This window comes from Melopsittacus undulatus, chromosome 17 (genome assembly GCF_012275295.1).
Source record: "Melopsittacus undulatus isolate bMelUnd1 chromosome 17, bMelUnd1.mat.Z, whole genome shotgun sequence".
Taxonomy (NCBI): domain Eukaryota; kingdom Metazoa; phylum Chordata; class Aves; order Psittaciformes; family Psittaculidae; genus Melopsittacus; species Melopsittacus undulatus.
In genome coordinates this window covers 614,470-628,158 of record NC_047543.1, presented here as the reverse complement: position 1 = coordinate 628,158, position 13,689 = coordinate 614,470, and the positions used below count along the sequence as shown (strand labels likewise).

Sequence of the window (13,689 nt, the reverse complement as noted above, 5' to 3'; positions counted from 1 at the left end):
GGATATCAATAGACTTTATATAAATACATGTATCAAATATAGAGAGATTGACTGTGGATGGATTTGAGCTCTTATCCATGTGTAGATCCTTGCTCCCATCAGTCTCTGCCTGTTTTCTCACCGCTTCCCCATGACTTCCAGCCCCTCATTCCTTACCCTGTCCCATGGTATTACTTAGGATTCCCTCCCATACCACCCTGCCTGTGCTCCCCTTTCTCCTCCTTCACTTCTGCTCCTGTCCCCACTCCTTCCTCCCATCTCCATCCCTGCATCCCACCTTATGTTCCCTTACAGTCCCGCACAGGAGCACCCAGCAAAGTGCAGCCCCAGTTTATGGGGCTCTGTGCAGGGATTTGTTCTGCCCCATGTTAACCACAATTCATGGGTTTATGCAACACGCTTGAAAATCCGAGCTGGGACTTCCTCCCTTCCCACTCGGCACAACTGAGCCGGGATTTAGGGCTGTGGCATCACAGCCCTTCCCCTGACAGCTCTGCTGCTTCCTTCCCAGATGAGGAGCTCGATCCCCCCTTCCCAGAGGACAGCAAGGACACAGGGAGCAGGCGGAGGAGCGGTAAGATCCCACCTGGCTTTGGCCAACCTTAAGGAATGCTTGGGAAGGGAGGGGGGGCTGAACCCCACTGCTTTTGAGCATCCTGGGGTGAGGATGGGAGAGACCCTGAGGCTGGGGGGAGCTCTCCCCATCTTCTCCATGCTGTGGGCATGGGGGATGCCTCTCCTCTATGGACCAGACCCCATGGCTTTAGTGAGCTCTCAGTGGAGGAGCCTCAGCATCCATCCCCATCTTGCCCGATGGAGGCTCTCCCATCCCTGTCTCTCGTCCCGTCCTGGACCGCAGGGAGGGAACCAGCTCCCCCAGTGCATCCCACTGGTGCGGGGAGAGGGCAGGAAGCAAATCACGGCCCAGAGGAAGCTGCTGCAGGGCAGGATCTGGGAGCAGGAGCCGGAAGGACACAAGCACCAGGAAGCAGCAGCCCTGAGCCTGCCACGGTCACCGGTTCCACCCCTGCCTCTTCCTTAAGGACCTGCGCCATGGGATGGGAGCGGAAGATCTGTTTCCTCCCCAGTCCCACCTGCTTCCATCCCTGCTTCCTCCCTGGCACCGGAAAGCAGCACTTGTGTCCAGGGAGCTGGGGCTGGGCTGGCCAGGGCCTTCCTGCTGCCCTGCTCGCTCATGGGAAACCATCTCCTGGCTTGGGAGAGCTTCCCAGCCCATCCTCCTGCTCCAGTGGTGATGCTCAGTGGGCATCCTGCCTGTTGGGTGATGGAGACCGGAGGGGTTCAGTGCTGGATGCTGTGGATAACAGGAGGCTAAACCAGCTTCACATGTGCTTGTGCTCTCCTCAGTGCACCCCAAGCATTGCCCAGCTGGTTCACCCCTCACAGAGGACCCCAATGCCCAACTTCCCTTTGTCCTGTCATGTCCAGGCGCTCCTGCAAAGCTCTGCTTTACCAACAGCTCCTTGGGGAGGGGGGGAGATGCCTCCAAGGTCCTCTTGTTCCTTTGCTAAGCAGGAAAGAGGAGATGGAGGAGGGGGAGGCACCTCCCCAGCATTCCCAGTAAATGAGGGAGAACTGGGATGAGCTTGACTCCAGCTTCCCAGCAGCATCCTCGCTCCAGGTGAGCAGACCCATGTGTCCCAGCTGCTCGCCAGCACGGGAATGGGCACTTTTGGCCCTGGAAACCCCTTGCAGGAAGCTGTATTTCCTATTCCAAGCCTCTTCCCCTCCCAGCAGTGATACAGAGGAGCTGATGTGTGGGATCGCTGTCCTTAAATCCCTTTGCCAGCACATTAACAACGATGCTCAAGCATCATTGGTGCTTTCATGCCCTCCCCAGCAGCCTTTCCCTGCCCTCATCTCACGGGGGGGCACCAGGTCAGTGCCAAGCTTACATCCCCCCTATCCCAGGTGATGTCTGCATGGGGATGGTGTCCTCACACCCTCCTCCAATGACCTTTGGTGTCAATGACCAAAGCTGCTGCCTGCCTCATCCTCCTGCTCAGAGATTGCCTCTAGTTCATCACCTCTGGTTCCTGCACTTAGCACAAGCTTAAATAACTCAGGAGCTCCTACTCCTTCTATTCCCTTCCCAATCTTCTCTCTCCACTGTGTGCTCCCCCTTTAATACTTTCCAATGGATGCAGACCTACTTTGGTGGGGTTGTTTTCTCCCAGCCGAAGTTCCCCAAGTCCCTGAGTCATTCACTTGCTCCCTGCTGTGCCATTATCCATCTCTGTAATGTCCTCTTTCATATTTAGGTGATCAAATCCGGGCACAGCACTCCAGATGCACCCTTATCACTCAGTCCCTTAGACCATATTAGGAACATTGCCTCCAACATGTGCTCAGTATTTGCTCTTTATGCGTTCTGGGCTTGGCTCAGCTGTGGAGAGCAGCACAGACCCCCGGCAAGCCGTGCTTTTCCTGGCTCCGATTATCCATAGGGGTCACATCATGGTGATGTCCGTGTCCTGACATCTGGATTCACCCCCATGCTGGTGCTGTGCCATCAGAGCCGTCCCCTGCCTCAAGTTTGGTCTAGGAACGTGGTGTAACAGTTGTCTTGTGTGCTTGGGAGCAGGTTTGGGATGGGATGTTTGATGCTGGGAAGGATGGGTTGGATGCTTCCCAGCCTGCAAACTGGGCAGAGCAGCTCAGTCTGGCATCAGGCACATCCAGACCTGAGCGTTCAGGTTGTGTTGTGCCCTTGGGACCTTCTCTGACCTGCTGCAATGGGGGTGAAGGCAGATGTTTGCTCCCTGCTCTCCTCCCATCCCTGTTCCCACTCCCTTCAGTGCTGTTGGCTTCCTGAATGATCCCTGTTCCATTGCCTGCAATCCCCTCCTTGGTTTCTATCATTAAGGCTGTCACCTTTGGCAGCAGCATCCTCCCTGCAATATCCATGTTAAAGAGTGGTGCTCCTCTCCTGTGGCCTCTGGCATGGGGGGACACTGCACTGCGGAGGTGGTGCTGGGGCCGTATGTCCCCTTTGGACCAGGTTATGGATCTCCATGGCTCAGTTTGAGCCTGAGGAGGAGATGAAGGACTTGGGAGAGGGGGGAAGGCACCACCCACAATCCCAATAGTTCCCTATGGAATTCCCTGTCACCCTGACCTCTCTTTGCTTTTCCCAGAGGGTCCCTGGCAGGATTATGCCCATTACTACCAAGGCCTGTGGGACTGCAGCAGTGAGCATCCCGACGAGCTCTCCTTCCAGCGCGGAGACCTCATCTACATCCTCAGCAAGGTAAAGCATCCCCATGCTCATGGGGCTCAACTTCAGGCTCAGGACCTGATGGAACTGGTCCAGAGCAGAGCTCCATGAGCAGCTCAGTGGAGGGGGGGAGCAGGATGCCCCCCCAGGGCCAGTGCTGCCCTCGCACATGGCATTGCAGATGCCCTAAAGAGGGATGCTGAGCGCTCTCAGTGCTGTTCCCCATGGCGATGGGCTCCGTACGTGCTGTTGCTCAGGTAGCACAGGGGTAATTGAGTTGCTCAGCTGAGTGTGACCAGGGCTCCCTTCAGCAAGCACACACAGGTGAAGAACTTGTTTGCATCAGTGGGGGTGCTGTGACCCCCTCCTGCCGTGCTCAGCACCGCAGGGCTCTGTCCTGGCTCCCAGCCGGGTCCCACCGCACCACAGTGGCCCCAGTTTGTGCCAGCGATGAACTGGGGCAGTCGGGTTTTCACAGCCTGGCTTGTGTTAAAGGGACCTTAAAGCTCGTCCGGCTCCAACCCAATGGGCAGGGACCCCTTCCACTGGAGCAGGATGCTCCAACCTGTCCTTGAGCACTGCCAGGGATGGGGCAGCCACAGCTGCTCTGGGCACCCTGTGCCAGCGCCTCAGCACCCTCACAGGGAACAGCTTCTGCCTCAGAGCTCATCTCAGTCTCCCCTCGGGCAGGTTCAAGCCATTCCCCTTGGCCTGTCCCTACAGGCCCTTGTGAATCAGATTTGTTTTGGCATATCCCTATATCCTCAGGGAGGACATGGGTGATCAGGCACCGCGGTGATGGGCTGGGGAGTGGCAGCATCCAGCCTCTCCTTGGAGGTTTTGTGCATCCATCCATCAGAGCCCTTGGGGTCATACTTACATTAAGGGTACCCTTTGCTCTGAGCCATGCACTGCAGCAGCCCCATACCCAGCCTGCCCCCCCTCCCATGCAGCCAGCATGGGATGGATGCTTTCAGCTGGCATGTTTGAGACCATCTCCCATGTGTCCCCTCGGAGGCAGCTGCATCGCTGGCAGTGGCAGAGAGCAGCTTGGAGCTTGGCCTTCACCATCCCTTTCTGGAAGGGTGAGAATTCCCCATCTGTGGATCTCAGAGCACTTTACAATGGCATTTAGTGACTTGCTGGCCCCAGGGATGGAGCTGAGTGCTCCGGGCACTGAACCCACAGCCCTGTACCCAGGGGGTGACACCGGTGCCATCCCCGGTGCCTCGGTCCATCCCAGACAGCAGAGCAGGCCGGGTCCCCCTGTACCAGCTCAGGGACACAGCTTGGAGTCACGGCAGGGTTTTCACTCTCTTCAGTGCCTCCAGATTGCGACTCTTGTGCTGGTTCCCTCACACGGAACCGATCGCTCCTGAGAGCTTTTCCCCTGTAAATGACTTTGCGCGACGGATGCTGCAGAACGGAGGCTGCCGTGGACAGGGAGGGGGAAAGGATGGAGGCAGGAGGGGGGGGGGGGAAAGGATGGAGGCAGAAAGGGAAGGGGGGGTGAAGGTGTTTGAGAATCCTGCTCGTTCAGCTGCGTTTTAATTTCCTTTTCAATCTTGTCCCAATTAATTTCGCAGAATTAATCTCTCCGAAGCCGCGTCGGCAGCTCCGCGGCAGCCGCTGCGGCTGGACGTGAAATAGGAGCTAATATAAAAACCCATCTGGTGTGTTTGAAACGCGGCTGCCTGGGCCCTGTCTGACATTTCCAGCTCCAGCAGCAGGGAAAAGTGGTTTGGGGGTTGGTGGACACTGGTAGATGGAAGGGACCTGGGGACGTGAGGGATGCTGCGGTGGAGGGATGCAAGGGAAGCATCATCCCTGCTTGGAGCGGTCCCTTTGGTGCTGCAGCCACCCAGCCCTTTGCCATCAAAAAGCTTTGACTTTGAACCAGGGAATGCCACCGTCAAGGGCTTTTCCTATCAAATCTGGGCTTGAGGCTCTTCATTGCAGCCCAGTGCCACCAGTGCTGCATTGCTGCAGGGATACTGGGAATAACAGGGCTGGGGGGGGGGGTTTACATCTGTCCAAGCCCTTTACCCGCCTCATCACCCTCCTTTGCAGGGACCCCAAAAACCCACCACCCTGCTCAGTGCAGCCCAGATGGGATAATGCATGGGAGGGAATGAATGTGGGGAGGAGGAAGCAGTGACCCCAGCTCCGCATCCCTCTCCCCCTTTCCCCTGCCTGAGTGATTTGTACGTGATGATAATTATTTGAATGCAGTGAGACTTCCTATTTTAAGTGGGCTTAGTTGGATGTGACAAGCAGGCCATAAAACCGGATAAGTTAATTCTCTCAATTGCTTTCAATGAAAGCAGGGGGGGAAACGGGGAGAGGGAAGGGGAGAGGCGGGGGGGGAATATTCCCAAACCCCGGACCCGGAGCGAAAGGTGTGTGGTGACATCTAGTGGCATTTTGCATGGGTTTGGGGCCATCTCACTTATGGGGAGAGGCCATAGGCCCCCCCCCGGCGATGCACTGAACCCCTCAGGTGATGGAGCCAACGTGTGATGAGCCCAGTCAGGGCTCAGCGCCCATCCCGGAGCTATGGATGTGCAGGGATGGGCCCCGGGGCTCGGCCGTGTTCACATCCCATCAATAACCCCTCTGGGAAGGGAATGGGGCTGGGGCTGTGGGGTCAGCTGGGAGGCAACGGTCACCAACCGGTCAAAGCCAAGCGAGGGCCATGGCTGCCCCCCCCCGGTGGGAAGCAATGGTCCAGAACCAGCCCCTGGCAGCCTCATTCCTCCCAGGTAATGTGTATAAATGAGGGGACGTTGGCACAGGCGAGGACAAAAGGGAGGCCGAGAGCTGGCGGCAGCGCCGGCGATGCCCCAGTGCCCCTCTGTTCCCAGTGCTGCATCCCAGATTGTGCCCCATCCACTGGGGCTCACCCATGGGTCCCCATGGTCCCTTCCCCATGCTCTCGGGACCCCAATGGCATCCCAGTGCTCTTGGGGGGCTGAAAGGAAAGGAAGGAAGGAAGGAAGGAAGGAAAGGAAGGAAGGAAGGAAGGAAGGAAGGAAGGAAGGAAGGAAGGAAGGAAGGAAGGAAGGAAGGAAGGAAGGAAGGAAGGAAGGAAGGAAGGAAGGAAGGAAGGAAGGAAGGAAGGAAGGAAGGAAGGAAGGAAGGAAGGAAGGAAGGAAGGAAGGAAGGAAGGAAGGAAGGAAGGAAGGAAGGAAGGAAGGAAGGAAGGAAGGAAGGAAGGAAGGAAGGAAGGAAGGAAGGAAGGAAGGAAGGAAGGAAGGAAGGAAGGAAGGAAGGAAGGAAGGAAGGAAGGAAGGAAGGAAGGAAGGAAGGAAGGAAGGAAGGAAGGAAGGAAGGAAGGAAGGAAGGAAGGAAGGAAGGAAGGAAGGAAGGAAGGAAGGAAGGAAGGAAGGAAGGAAGGAAGGAAGGAAGGAAGGAAGGAAGGAAGGAAGGAAGGAAGGAAGGAAGGAAGGAAGGAAGGAAGGAAGGAAGGAAGGAAGGAAGGAAGGAAGGAAGGAAGGAAGGAAGGAAGGAAGGAAGGAAGGAAGGAAGGAAGGAAGGAAGGAAGGAAGGAAGGAAGGAAGGAAGGAAGGAAGGAAGGAAGGAAGGAAGGAAGGAAGGAAGGAAGGAAGGAAGGAAGGAAGGAAGGAAGGAAGGAAGGAAGGAAGGAAGGAAGGAAGGAAGGAAGGAAGGAAGGAAGGAAGGAAGGAAGGAAGGAAGGAAGGAAGGAAGGAAGGAAGGAAGGAAGGAAGGAAGGAAGGAAGGAAGGAAGGAAGGAAGGAAGGAAGGAAGGAAGGAAGGAAGGAAGGAAGGAAGGAAGGAAGGAAGGAAGGAAGGAAGGAAGGAAGGAAGGAAGGAAGAAAACATTCTTCCTTCCTTTCTTCCTTTCTTTCTTTCTTTCTTTCCTTTCTTTCCTGGGCTGGCCCATGGGGCTTCGGGTTTAAGACGGGCTCCAACCATTTATTTTGCCCTGAAATGTATAATAAATGCTGTTAAAGACTTTGCCTTTGACAGAGGTAATAATAAATTCCCTGTTAAAGACAGTAGTTTAATTCCTTATCCCCTCCAATACTGTGCAGAATAAACTATATTCATCACCGAGTAATTTTTTACCACATAAATCTTTAAAACTAACCATCGGAGGCTGTTGAGGCTGAAATATTGGGAATTTATGAGATCTGCCCATGTAGGATTGGATTCCGAGGGCTCCATTTGAATATATTAGAGAGGAAATTTGTGTCTTTAAGTGTGACAATCGCTTCCATTTTCCAAGGCAGCCTTAGGAGCAGCAGCTCCTCCAGAGTCAACTCTGCCTTTATGAGACAGAGATTTAGCAACGAGCCCCTTGCTAATCTGGTTTTGGGGTTGGGGGGGGGGGAGGGGGAAGCTTTTGCCCTGATTCAAATGGTGCCAAAGACAAAAAAAATGAGATATTTCTATAAAAGGCTACAAAAAATCTGCTTTTTCTTCCCAGCATCAACAAATGGGACCTGATTTCCGGCTTATTTCATACATGGAAGTGGGAATTTCACTTGGGGTTGCGACAAGGGGAAATGTGCAGAGCTTCGGCATTAGAACCATCCCTCCCCGGCCATAACTTCCCAGGCTGCTGGTGGTTTATGGATCTCCATATTATCCAGCTGGATATGGGGCGAATAGAGCGGGCGGGGAGATGGGAGTGAGTCGTTTGGATTTGGGGGGTGGTTAATGGGGACTAATGGGGATGTAAGGATGAAATCATGATCCCACGGGGGCAAAACAGAGCAGAGAAGGATCAAATCCAGTCTCTGCCCCTTGAAACTGATGGGTTTATGTTCCTGAGTCCCCTTGTTTTGCTTTGCTGATGCCGAACGCCAGCAGACAGCAGCAAATCTGACTTCATTAGGGAGAGGCAGAGATAATTATAAGCCCATCTCCCAGTTCAGGGTAACATTTAAACCAATGGATGTGGTAACATTTAAAGGCAAAATGTCACGTACGGTCTGGTTTCATTAGAGACGCGTTAACAGGGGGATGGAATTGCACTTCCCAGGCCTGGCTGTTAAGTAAGAAGTTTCCCTTTTGCCATAACTCCATTAGGGTTACCTAACCCTAACCCTAACCCCTAACCCTAACCCATCCCTGATGGATTCAGACTTCCAGGGCTTCATCCCCTCAAGTCACAAGTGGGAAGTGACAAACCCTGCGGTCAAGGGAAGGGATGGATCACACCCCATTAACGTTCAGCATCACCCACTGGTGCTCTCCTCCACCAGCCACTGGTGCTTCCCACTCCTTCCCCATCTCCTTTCCTCTGCTTTCCCCTCTTTTCCAAGCTGCTCCATCTGTAACTGAGCAAACATCTTGATTTTATGGCCTTTGCTTTGTACCACAGAGGGGAGGGAGGGAAAGGAGGCAGTGGGGTGGGGGGGGGGGGAAGTAGTGGAATGCCTAAGTAAGACTTTAATTCCAGATTCATTTACGCCGGAGCCATGAAGTTGTCACAAAGCATAATGCAGTATTTAATTAAAATAACACAAGTGCATCCCGCTATGTCCTGGGGAAGCTGTCACCGGGTTACAGCCGCCGCTCCCCGCCTGCTATTTATGAACCAGCGGTGTCGGGGGTACAGCTCTTCCCCTCCTCCCTGCCTTTCCCCACTGATTCCCCCCTGGATTCGGGCCCTTCTGTGTGAGTTTGCCTGTGGAATGGGTCACAGGGTCCCGGCGCTGGCGCTTTTGGGGTGTTTGGGGCTGTTGTAGGAAGGGGCTGGGGCAGAGGGGTCCGGTGACCCCCCCCCAAGTCCTGGTTTGGATGGGAAATGGTCCCTTGCAGCAATCCCTGCGGCAAGGACGCGCGTTTCAAGGTCATCAGTTAATTAGGATCATAAATCCTAAGGGAGGGATGGAGGCTCTCCGGGGCTGGCAGGGGTTGGGGTTTGTGCTCTGTGGAGAACAGGCTGGTTTGGCACATTCCCGGTTCGGGACGTTCCCGGGAAGTGAAGGAGCCGTTTCCATTGCCATGACCCCTTTGCTGTCACCATCCTTCAGCCACAGCCCCCCCTGCTCCCCCCCAGCCGCAGATACCAGGAGTTAATGAAGGAAGGAAGGAGGGAGAATGCCGTGACCTTAGTGGGGAGGCAGCCGCTATAGGACACATCCATCGCGCCCATCGCTGCTCTCATCGCATCGTATGGCCGGGGAAGCGGTAACAGGGCCGGGGCTTAGGGTCCCACTGCCGCCGGTGCTCTCTTGTTCTGCCGACCCGCGCCTGACCCCGCCGGGGTCGCTCGGGAGCCGGTGGATGCGGCTGCCATGGCAACGCAGGGATGCGCTGCCGGGCAACGAGCATCACACACACACACACACACAGAGCATTCTCCCTTTGACACCCCCTGCATCCCAGAGCCCATATCCCTCCCTGCAGCCCCAGAGCCCCCCCCTGCACCCCACACATGATGTGGGGCAATTTGGGGGTGGCAGCCAGGGAGATAGAATCACAGAGTCATGGTTTGGATTGGAGGGGGACCCTTAAAACCCCTCTCCAAGGGTAGGGCCATCCCCAACTGAGCAGGACCCTCAGAGCCACTCCAGCCTGATCCTGATCCAGATCCAGGGATGGGGAATCTCACACCCCCTGGGCACCCTGTGCCCCAGCATGAAGCATTTCTTAGATCTGGTTTGAATCTCCGTATTTTCATTTAAAGCCACTTTTCCCCCTTGTCCTATTGCCACAGGCTCTGCTAAACTCCATCCCCATCTTTCTTACAACCCCCGTCTACGTATTGAGAAGCCACATTAAGAGGGGATCAACCTTAGTGTGATGGGGAAACTGAGGCAGGGAGCGGGATGCACCCGAGCTGGAGCATCTCAGGAGGACACAACATTTGCAGGGGCATGGGGGGGTACCCATGGGTGCTGTGCCCCACACCCCTCTCAAGCTATGGCTGTTTTGGGGTCTCCCCCATCACCCAAGCATCCGCATCCATTTTATATGTGAGGAGGAAGGAGCTTTCTGAAGCAGGATGGGGAGAGGGATGGGGCTCTCCAGAGTGGGATAGGGTCTGCAAGGGAACATCAATAAAAGCGATTCTTCAGCAGTGATTTCTTGCCCCATTCCAACCCATTTGCTCCCACCCCCCCCGCCCATCACCTCCCAGCAGCCACACGATCCCTGCCCTCTGCTGTTCCCCCCTTTCCCATCTCCCTTCCTCCCCTGTCCGAGGGGCACAGGATCCCCGTTCCCTGGGAGCTGCGCTCCGGCACAGCCCATCCCCGCAGCCCCCCCGCTCCCTCCCTGCACTCTCGATGAACCTGCGCTATTGCAGCAATGGCCCTTGAAGTGCGGCGGGGAGGTGATTTAGGGGAATATTAAAGGCAATGTGGAGCTTGGGAGGCTCCTCTCTCGGGGAGCTCATGGCACAGATGGGCTCAGCACATTAAACGTTGTGCTGGCATCGCGGTGCCCCAGGCTCGGAGCGCGCCGGAGCCCCCCGCGTGTGTGGCACCGGTACCGATGCTCCTCACACAGCCCGTGCTGCTCTTGTCCCCTCCAGCTGCACCTTCTGCTGCCGTCTGGATGTGTGCCCCATCCGCTCCTTGTCGTTCCGTTGTTCCCCATGGATGCGGTGTTACAGGCTCAGCGGCAGCAGCATCTTGGGCCGTGGTGCCTATGGGTCGGTTGGGTTTAATCATAGAACCTCAGCCTGGTTTGGGTTGAAGGGGTCTTAAAGCTCATCCAATTCCAACACAATGGGCATGGACCCCTTCCACTGGAGCAGCTGCTCCAAGCCCCATCCAGCCTGGCCTTGAGCACTGCCAGGGATGGGGCAGCCACAGCTTCTCTGGGCACCCTGTGGCAATGCCTCAGCACTGGAATAATTACTTATTATTCCTATTTTTTTCCCCTAATATCTCTGGTATGTGGAGATCCTGATGGGATGTGATACATGGACCACAGTGGGGTTGGATACACAGACCCTGCTGGGATGGGACTCTGCAACACCCTGGCACAGGCACTGCAATGGGACATGGGGAAGCAGCAACACCCCAGCCCCAGCTGAGTGTCCTCAGCTCCTCACAGCAGCTGGGAATTGACTCATTGGAAACAGATGGGAATCATTGCTTTATATGGGGCTCTACCTTATAAAAGAGCAGTGTGATGGGGGCAGGCCATGGCAAAGGATGAGCATCACCCAAATTAACCCCCCATGCACCATCCTGGATGATGTGCCAAGGAAGTGGCATTCCCAGCTGCATCCCTCAGTTGCTTCCAGCTCTGGCTCCCTGAGGATCATCTCCCCCTTGATTCCGGAGCTTACGGGCTGGGTTTTGAGGTAAGGAGATGTATAGCTGACCCGGTATAAACCTCCCCGGTGTCAGCCGACCCCTCGTGCTCCCACCATCCCTCATGCAGGAATCAGATTCCTCCATTTTCCTAACCATAATGTATGGTGCACAAGCACTAATAATGGGGCCGAGCAATCATAAACCGATAAGTCCCTGAGTGATTGGCTTTTCTTTCGGCATCCATCAAAGCATCATTGATCTCCTATGTGAAGGGGGATGATTAATGTGCTTCCCGAAGCCCAGCAGGGTTGTTCGTGAGGGAGAGCGGTGGCAAAGGAGAGCTTGGGAGCATCAGCAGAGGAAGGGAGCCCGTGCTGCTCCCTGAGGGGGGCTGCAGGGGGGATTGGAGCTGCACATTGAGGCTCCCACCAGGTGAGGGGACACTTGGCTCCATCCCCACCTTTGGTGACTGGATATGGGGTGTCCTCCCCAGTGGGGCCATTCAGGGGCTCCATGTTCCCGCAGCATCATCATCTCTCCTGGGTGATGCTGGAGGAGCAGTGGAGCAAGGCAGGGAGAGCAACCAGGTTGTGGTTGTGTTGTTTCTTCCCCCCCTTTTCCTTCTCCCTTTGTCGATGGAGATGAGCAGCATAAAGCTTTTTATGGCCCCATGCACCAACCGGCCATAAACACCCTGATGTTGGGCGATTATGGGAACGAGCGTCTGCTTTGGGTTCGCACCAGGGATCTTAGGAATGGAACAGGGAGAAGTGCTTCGAGGGGATTTCATCCTTCTGGGCTAGAATCACAGCATTTTGGGAGCAGAGCAAGGCCATGGTGGCTCTATAGGTGGCTGGGCTGGGAGAATGGGTGATGGGGTGAGCCTCACATCCAGTTTCCTGTTACATTCCAGCCTGGAAGGGGGTTGCTCATCCCTGCTGTGCTTCTGGGGCAGGAGCTTTGCTCTGCCTCTTGAAATGACCCAGGAGCTGCTGTAGCAGCAGCACCCATGGGTGCAGCCTCTGAGCTCCCGCAGCCCTGATGGAGCTTGAGCATCCCTCTCCCTTCTCCGAGTGCACCGACCTCACTGGAGCAATTCCCCTCCCAGCTAAACGGCTTTTCAGCCCCGTCTGTAGCATCTCAACCAAACGACTTCCCCCTCCCCACCTCGGTCCACGCAGGTCCTGGGAGCACAGAGGCCCCATTAACGTGTAATTAGGTAGATCCCAGCAAAACCAGCCTCAGATTCCCTCCTCCCTCCCTCTCCGAGGCGAGCAGGATGTAAATGAGAGCCGAGTGGAGGCTGCGCTGGGCTCCTGCCTCCCTGTGCCAGTGCTCTCCTCGTTTTAATCGCTTAATAAAAATTAGCATAATTAAGGAACATCTGTACGATGCAGCGCGGTGCAATTTGGCACTCGGAAACGAGGACTTGGCCGTTATTGCGGGACTTTAATGGGCTTTTAATTCTTCTTGGCACCGCGCAGTGAAATAAAGGCTGGGAGGGAGGCGCGGCCTCTCCTTGGCTCGCGTTTGCATCCCCCTCCCCTGGCTGAGGGGCTCGGCTGCCGTTCGGGCTATGGCAGAGCTGGGGCTTGCGGGGGTCCCCATCGGCCCCTCTGCCCCAGGGCTCCGGGTACAGCAGAGCGCAGGAGGCTTCCTCCCTGGCGGCTGGGATGGGGCTCGCATCCCTCCGTGCTCCTGCTTGTCTATGGACGGGGTGTGGTTTGCATGGGAGTCCATGGGAGCGGTGGGATCCCAGCCCCAGGAGTGTCGAGGGATCCTTTCCTGGCTCCAGTGAGGGCAGCACCATCTGGAAGCATCAGGAGCAAAATCCGTCTGCGGGGACTCAATCCTGAGCAAAGCCCTTTTCTTCCTGTTGGGAAGCAGGGATGAGGTTGGAGACCCATTAAATGCCCCAGGCAGGTGGAGGGGCCGGAGCTCGTGTGGGATGCAGGATGTGCTGCTCTGTGCATCCCTGTTAACATCTATTTCCTTTACATAATACATGAAAATCTCCTGGTTTGATGGCAAACCCCTCGGGCCTGCGTGTGCCAGCTCCTCTCACACACACAGGGGGTGCAAGAAGCTTTCCCTGTTACAATTTGCCTCCAATATCTTCTGTCATGGAAAAAAACCTTGGGAAGGGGCATGTTAACCAGGCACAGTCTGGCTGCAGAGAGCTCCAGGCTGGGACCTGGGACATCCCAA

At 55.7% G+C, this 13,689-nt stretch overlaps 1 protein-coding gene across 1 annotated transcript in view; it reads left to right on the top strand.

Moving 5' to 3' along the window:
• Positions 1-13,689, top strand: part of SKAP1 (src kinase associated phosphoprotein 1) — a 130,010-nt gene that overhangs the window by 115,341 nt on the left and 980 nt on the right. The window contains exons 10-11 of the mRNA XM_005141888.3: positions 512-574; positions 3,159-3,271. Coding sequence (XP_005141945.2) covers positions 512-574; positions 3,159-3,271 — 176 coding nt within the window. The remainder of the gene's footprint in view (positions 1-511; positions 575-3,158; positions 3,272-13,689) is intronic.